Source organism: Quercus lobata, chromosome 8 (genome assembly GCF_001633185.2).
Source record: "Quercus lobata isolate SW786 chromosome 8, ValleyOak3.0 Primary Assembly, whole genome shotgun sequence".
Taxonomy (NCBI): Eukaryota; Viridiplantae; Streptophyta; class Magnoliopsida; order Fagales; family Fagaceae; genus Quercus; species Quercus lobata.
Genome location: NC_044911.1, coordinates 61,909,836 through 61,918,458, shown reverse-complemented (window position 1 = coordinate 61,918,458; position 8,623 = coordinate 61,909,836). Strand labels below are relative to the sequence as shown.

The following is an 8,623-nucleotide window of genomic DNA, read 5'->3' as shown; positions in this document are numbered from 1 at the left end:
CGTGCCATTATTCTAGATTTTCTAGTATGTTTGTTATTTGATTTTTAGAGTTACAAATGATACTAAATTAGGTTGGTTTAAACTAAATAAAAGTTATTGTCTTTTTCGATAAAGCAACCCAATAGGGCCTATACCAAGCAATTTCTTATTATATTATGTTTGTTTTCGTAGTTAGTGGTTGGATTTTAGAATTTAATATCACATGATTTGAAGAACAATTACTGATATATATTGGTTGATATAAATTTAACAAGACTTAATGATATGAACTTAATTTGGAGATTTTACTCCAACAGAAACTCTTGTGATATTATGGATTTGAAATGATATCTAACACTGAGTCATTTGAAATTCTCTAAATTGAAAATTTATTTAATAATACTTATTAATTAAATATATAATCATATATTACACACATATTAGTCGAGCTTTCTTGTACATTGCATTTATTGGCTACTAGTTTGGTTAGAAAAACATAATCTTTATAACTAATTTCAATTGAGCAAAGGTTCAAATTACAATAATTTTTCTGTGTTTCATCACTTACTACATCATTTTTCTGCGCATATTACCTCAAAGCTTTTGAATTATTAATATTGGTAATACATGTACCATCTATAAAATATCAAAATGCTTCATACACAACAATGGGGCTCCTCACTTTGTTAGTACCATCATCCCAAATTAAAGAAGTAGAGACCATTTGTTTATCTAATGTTCCTTCAATTGTGAGTGCAAACGATTGCTTTTGTCCAGAAGATGTAAATGATAGAACACTAGGGTTCACTTTGATACTAAGTCCAGTTGGGGCGATCACATTAGCTTTGTACGTAGATGGTGATGTTCCAACATTAGTGACGGTCCGATTGAAAACATGACTTATTGAATTTGAGGGTTGTATGGATAGAGCAAAAGAAGGATAGTTTAGATCAAAGACTGTTCTATCAGAACCTTCTGGACAGCGACTATTGTCCCCAGTAACAGATTGTAATAACTTGGTACTATATCCTTGTCCACACAAAAAATTTATGTAGTCAGGTGCATCAATATCATATATTAAACCAGGATTTGAAGCCTTAAGAGGATTTATATTGCCTGCACCATATGCAAATTCAGCTCCGGAGCTCTTTTCAGCATCCATAGGGACAGCTGCAAGTAATACACCAAATTGGTCAAGGGTTATGGTCTGAATTAAAAGTAGGAGAAAATATTTTAATCCCTAACAAACTTATGGTATTTTTTTTTTTTTTCCTTTCGTCAACATTCATTATATTTATAAAAGAATGATGGCGTGGCAAAACTAAAAAGTGACATGTCATCATACTTTACACATGTTAAAGACAAAAGGCGATCACTTTAAACTTTAGAGATAAAAGGCAATCAATTTTGAGTTTGTTAGGCACTAAAGCAATCACTTTAAACATAAAAGAACTAAAATTGATCGTACACTAAAGTTTAGACCAAACTATATACTTTAGCCTTAAAATTGCCAAGAGTGGGAACTTAATATAGCTATTACCAGTAGTCTTGAGAGCGGATATGATAGCAGCAGGTGACCATGTGGGGTGAAAGGATTTTATGTAGGCAGCCAACCCTGAAGCATGTGGGCAAGCCATTGATGTCCCTGAGATTATATTATATGAAAATTTTCTCTCATCTAAAGAAACTTCAGAAATTGGGGAAATTGGGGACCATGCAGCTAGAATGTCAACTCCAGGTGCAGCTAAATCCGGCTGCAACAACATGAAAATTCAGTAAGATGAATAATACCATTAACTCTAGGGGGATAACATTTTTCACAAATAATGACATGACAAGTTGTAATTGATGTATAATCAAAATGGTAATAGAAGTTGATCCACATAAAAGTGATATTACTCTTATTAGAACATATATCATATCAAAAGTTTTCAAGGAAAATTGTGAAAAATGCTGTTTCCCTAACATTACTCAAATAATACAAAGATGCAAATGTGAATAAGTGATTATTTGGAAGTTACCTTGAGAATGTTGTTTGCAGCTGGATTTGGACCTCTGGATGAGAAGGCAGCTATGTAAGGGGCAAATGTATCTTTACGGGCATTGGTCTTGAGAATAGTTGCAGTTGGGTTACTGTAAAATTGTGCATCTTTATTAGGATTAGTATGTCTTGTGAATTCCTTAATTTTCTAAGGTATTTTAGATGAATACCTTGTCGAATTTATGTATGAGTAAATGTTTGCACCATCCTCCAAGCTAAGGAAAGCTGCAGGCAAGGGAAATGCGAAAGCAGAGGAATCGGGGCGTCGGCCTTGCATCACAGTACCGGCTGCACCAGCCAAAAGTTGCCCAGTACCATCATTCTCACCATCACAAAGTACAATTTTACCTTTCACCAAATTCTTGTCCAGAGAATCATCGTTGCAAGTCCTGCATTTTTACAATAAGTTCCATTTTTTTTTTAACTACCATGTTTGAAGAGTGTCTATAACTGGTACTTCTATTTTGAAGCACAAGGAATATTTCACCTGCTGGTTTGATAGATTTATGTATACACAACTGGCAAATGGTTAAACTTGTTCCGTTTGTTTATATTTATATCAAAAAAATAGTTCAAGCTTATATAGATTTTATTTTTATTTTTCAGTTACCTGGCATAGGAGAGAGAACCGATTTCTGATGTCTTGTTTGGTGCATCTCCACCATAAATTATTGGATATGTTCCATTCTTGAGGTCGAATGGATTAATTGAAACTCCCTACACATGAAATAAATAAATTCTTCAAGTCACTTTGTCGTTTAAATTTTATACCGTATGATTTACACGCGCAATTCCACACGATTAAGGAAAATGGTTAGCTTGACACTTTCAAACTAAATAAAAATCATACCTTGACTGTTTGTGTATACTTTTCTATTTTAAATTTTTGTTACTTTATGAGGAAAAAAAATGAGGTACATGTGACAGATTGTAATTTGTCGAATATAAAATGAAACACTCAGGATGGAACAAAAGATTTTTCCTGATGTATTAACATTTTGTTTAAGTTATTTTTTTCTGAAAAATTGCATAGAATCCTTTGTTGCATCCTTGAGAACAAAACATAATAAAATTCCTATGTTCTACTATGACTCTATGCGTAGGATAAATGAATTTTATTCCAAAACAGGGGCTAGACATTTTAATTACCTCAAATTTCTTGTTGTTACCTAATTGGACCTCGGTGAAGAACTTTCGGTCTGTGGTGCTTGCAGCCACAGAAAGAGACCATGGGGCAAAGCTTGAGAGGGTTGCTAGATCTGGACCCCGGTTACCAGCAGAAGTTGATGTCAATATTCCTTTTCTCATAGCATGAATGGCAATTGCATCTGTAAAATAGTTCTTAGAAGATCCACCAAGTGATATAGATATTATGTCAACCCCATCAGCAATGGCATCATCGAATGCTGCAAGAATATCAGCATCATTACAGCCTAAAGACCAACATATTTTGTACACAGCAATTCGTGCTGATGGAAGCCCTCCTCGTGCTGTTCCAAAACCAATGCCTTCTAAGCTGGCCGCGCTAACTAAGTTCCCGGCTGCAATTGATGCAACATGTGTCCCATGGCCGTCTGAATCTCTCGGAGATTTAATATCACCTTCTACAAATAATTTATCGCTACGGTAATATTTTGCTCCAATGATTTTACTGTGTTAAGTGTAACCATATTTGTTAGTTGTACTTTTGACTCTAAATTTCTACGCTTGGCACAACGTTTTTCACAGCTACTAGCATGGCTTTTGTGATTAGAATAATATCACTTTCACTTTAATGTATGATTGACACTACTTTTATAGTGCATCAATCACAACAAATGAACAAGCCATGTTAGTAATTATAAAAAATGTCGTAAAAATATAACATAGCTTAATATATACAAAATAGTTTGGTTGGATGTTAAAGATATACTTGTTGCAAGTGAAATTGGTTAAGGCTTGGCACTTGCCCTTCCATTTGCTAGGTGGTGGACCAAATCCTTTGTCATTAAAGCTAGCAGACTCCGGCCAAATTCCAGTGTCGAATACTCCTATAATGGCATCGCTTTCAGTTGTTGGTTTATCCACTTGCTTCGGAAGGCCAAGGAAGTCCCATGACCTTGTTGTATGGAGCTCTTTTTTTTGGTTAGGGAATACTGACACCACCCCATCCATTCCTACATATTCATTGTTACAACATTTTGTTATGAATTCCAGATTTTTTTTGGTTGGGGGGGTGGGGGAAGAATTGTGATCAGGTTCACCCACCAGCCATTTTTTGAGCTTCTTGCTCAGTTAGCTCCACTGCAAATCCATGGAAACTCCTTTTGTAGCTATAGAGTAAAGATTCTGCTCCAATATGACTAAAAGCAAGCATATGCAATTTGACAAGTCAAGGTCTAGAAGCATTCAACGCCTAATAACTTTATCCATAATTTTCTAATGTAAATTCACGTGAATTGAGATAGTACTGTAAATTTTTGTATCAGCCATTGGATCAAATGCAAAAAGATAAATATAAAAAAGTTCACATTTTTTTTTTTATCACTTTTTTGATCTTTTGAATTAAATGGCTGATACAAAAAGTCAAGGAGAGAGGGGCTTTGAATTGTCATTTAAAATAAATAAAATAAATAAAATAAATAAATAAATAAAAAGACTTGGTAATGTCATTGAGTTACTCTTGACTAGAATCTAGAAAAGTATATTTAATTTTGTAATTTGTGAAGAAATTAGGTTTGCACAGATTAATTAAAAAATCATATTCATTTAAATTAAAATTTACTAAGAAATCATTCACATTAATAATAAAATAGCTAATAAAAATAAAATGGAAAAATTAACTTGTATTACAAGAAGTTCATTGTTTGAGATTAATATTTTATTAAAAGAGAAAAAGACATTAGAAAATAGAATTTTAATCAGGGTAGTGTTTTAAACTTTTTAAGAATTTTGAAATAAAGTTTTATATATAAAAAACTATATTAATAATTTTAAGATAGAATGAGGCGACAAAAATATGTCATACGCATAACATTGCTATTAAATCACATAATATAAATTTCAACCTATGACGCTCACTCCATAATAATTGCTCTTATAATCAAGTTAAGACACGGATCGACTTTTGGTGTAAATGGGGATTTCAACTTGACACCAATCCACTTTTTGTGTAGGTGGAGTTCAAACTCAATATCTATTATTCAACAACAAAAAACATTATTAAATGAGTTAACTGAAACTTACCATCCCTTTAATATATTGAATATAATGCGATATCCATAACACTTCAAGTCAGGTATGGAGCTACAGTGATATTTTGAAATATATATATAATGAGCTTGATTTAAAAGTTAGGCCCCAAAAAAATTAAACCTGGCCCCCTCCAAAATTTTGACCCTTTAAAACAAAAACAAAAAATGCTCAAACAATAACACAGATCAGCCCCAAACTCTTGCACCCTAAACCCAAAAATGTTCCAAACAACCCCATAAATTAGCTCAAATAAAATCCATTTCAGCCTAAACAATATTACAAATTTTTACAAAATAAGTAAGCCCATTTTTAGACTGTGATAACAAAATAAAAACCATTTCAGTCTCGAAGAGAATCTGCAGGTTGATGCCTCATCGCCATCGCCAGCAGCCACACATTTACACTTCGCTCATTCACCGTTGCTACTCAAATCTCCATTATCATTGCAAGTATTTCTTCTCTCTTTGCATTTTGCAATGCCTGACTCTCTGGCCAATGAGTCAGTGACTCATCTGATTTTTCTCTCTTCCTCCATACGCATTTATGTGTTTTGTCTATCTCTTGGAATCTTTTTACATTCTGATTTATGTGTTTTGACTTTTGTATCTCTTTGCCTAAGAGACCATCTTTTATGGGTGACTATATTTTTCTATTGAGATATGCTGTAAAATTGTGTGGTATCAATAGTGGGACTGTGGGAAGTTGGTTGAAGCAGTTAATTGGAAAACACTATTGGTAGTGGGGTAACAGTTGGTGTGGGGCAGTGGGCAAGTGTGGCTGAATAATTAGACAAAAACAAAGACAGAACAATTGCATAAAAGGTCACACAAACTTTAAATAAAATTGTGACACTTACACACATTTAGTGACTCATAGTGCTATAACTAGCTAGTAAATAGATAATATATAAATTCATAAATTGCAAACTGATTAATTATAAATTGATAAGTAATGAACTTACCTTTAGAAAAGTAAAAAAAATTTATACTTAATGAATTATGCATAGTTCTTATATTCCTTCTATGACAATCATTGATGATTTTTTAGATTTAAAAGAATGTCTAGTTCTATTTTCATAGATGATTGAAATATAATATATAAGAAACGATAGTTTTATTTGTTAAAAATACTAAATAGATGCTTATTTAGATTTTTACAATTTTTTTTGTTTAAACTTCTGCCCCCTCAACTAAGAACTCTGGCTCCATCTCTGCTTCAAGTCATATCATCTAAATACAACATGTGAGACCTAGACCCCACTTTTCTTTTCTTTTTTAAAATTCTAAATATAACATGACAAAAACTTATCTTGAAAATTGTCAAAATCTTGTTATAACAAATAAATTCAAGCATCATAAAAGCAAGTCTCTGGCGGTGCCATTATACTACTTTTATAACCTGCCAACGACATCTTGTAGCATGCTTGTGTAAAGGAATGATGTGGAAACCTCATCTCTCTTGTTGCCCATATACACAATATATGCCTGCATGCACAATATCATGTCATAGGAGGAACATTAATAAGCCTGTTAAGTAGGAAAAAACAGTATATGGTGTTTCAGGTGTAGGAACATGTGGGTCCCTTCTCCTTCTGTGTATAATAAAGTCTGTTTATTGTGCCTCATGAATTAAAAGGCCGATTTCACCATAAAATTTTTCTATCACACTCTGTGTGTTGCACTTTATTCCCTACTAGTCTCAATTTGTTACATATTTTCTTTCCTTTTCTTTTCTTTTTTTAATCAAATTTAAAATAGGGGAAAAAAATCAAATACATTCCATTCGGTAATTGGTGGAACTGTAAATTAAGTGGGAAAGCTCGTTTCCATGAAAAAACATAAGAGATCAGAGATAGAGAGATATTTGCCTTTTTGTCATTCTGAGAAGTTGAGTGACCAATAAGCAGAGTGGAGGCAAAGCAGAGGAGGAGCAGCATTGAGAGAATTGAGGTTTTGCCTGCCATTGTAAACATCTGCACAAAATGCTTCAGTTAAATTAAAACTCAAGCCCCCATCAAAACACCATTGTAACCCTTAATTAATCCTCATTATAGTCATAGCTCCAAGTATATATATATATATATATATATATATATATAAACCAAGAATTTATGGAAAACCAAAAGTTTTACCTTGATTTATGGTGATGCTGTGGCCAGAGCAATTGTGCTTAAAAAATGTTTTTGGTGAGCTAACTGGAAATGGCTCAGGGTGCGTGGGAATAATTAATAGCAGTCAATGGTGGGAAGAGGTGGTGGTGGCATAGCCGCGAAGTGAGAAGAAGATAAGACTGGGAGAGGGCTAGGAAGTAGAGGATGGGGTTTTGTTGCTTTGCTTGTTGGAGAGCTTGAGCTTGAATTAAGATCTGAGGTGTCTATTTGTACTAGTTGCCCCTAGAAATTTCCGTGAATGTCCCACATTTTAGTCTTGCCTGAAAATTTAACATCATTTTTACTAAAGTAAAGCAGTAATTTTTACTGAAATTTCTCTTAGGATGAATTTGGATTAGTTGCACTCTAAAGATTAGATGCCTGTACAGCCCCAATGAAATTGAAAATGTGGAAGACATATAAACAACATTAAGTTTAATTATTAATTATAATTAGCACCTGGACAAATTTAAGAATAAATACAATTAGACACAAATTTTTTTAGTATGACCATTGACCATGACCTTTTTTTTTTTTTTTTTTTTTTTTTTTTTTTGAGAAGAATGACCATTACCAATTTATGTATTCTTCTTTAAAAAATTAAAAATTAAAAAAAAAAATTGTAAGGACAACCAGCTCAAGGAAAATTTTGCTCCAAACTTTTTTCGTATTTGAGAACAACTTATTTAGATTTTTTTTAAAAAAAACTTAATGAAAGTGTACTTTTAAAAAATTATACATAAAAATTATTAAAAATTAAAAAGCTAGCTTATAAGTTAGTCCCAAACACACGAATTTTAGGGCTTGAACAACCAACTGTATGCGCCAAGGACTTAAACTTAGAATTTTGACGCCTTCCAAACGACTGTGACAGGAACACTTTTTTTTTTATATTTTTTGTTGAGAGAACAAGTAACAGGAAATTATGTCCTCTATGGCTCTATATAGGCCTCAATATCAGTATACACAACTTATATATATATATATATATATATATAGAATCAGTATACATAATAACTAGATAATTAGATAAGTACAAAAAATATCTCTCATTAAGAAGTTATCGATATTTTTTTTAAGAAAAAAAAAGGTTCCCAGGACTAAGACGCAATAAATAGTTCCATATATTATTCGTTTTCTTCATCATTCAGTTGCATCTGTTCAACTTTTGCAGAGCTCAATTATGACTCATGCGAGCTTGTAACTCAAGTGGCAGCACG

At 32.7% G+C, this 8,623-nt stretch overlaps 1 protein-coding gene across 1 annotated transcript; it reads right to left on the bottom strand.

Moving 5' to 3' along the window:
• Positions 1-429: 429 nt before the first annotated feature.
• Positions 430-7,646, bottom strand: LOC115955246 (cucumisin-like). Its single transcript, XM_031073320.1, has 11 exons — positions 7,386-7,646; positions 7,122-7,226; positions 6,653-6,738; positions 4,268-4,362; positions 3,933-4,176; positions 3,170-3,671; positions 2,631-2,737; positions 2,191-2,409; positions 2,001-2,112; positions 1,520-1,733; positions 430-1,149 (listed from the first exon to the last, which is right to left on the bottom strand). The coding sequence occupies exons 2-11, from the start codon at positions 7,224-7,226 to the stop codon at positions 626-628; spliced, it is 2,208 nt and encodes a 735-aa protein (XP_030929180.1). The 5' UTR covers positions 7,386-7,646; the 3' UTR covers positions 430-625.
• Positions 7,647-8,623: the final 977 nt, after the last annotated feature.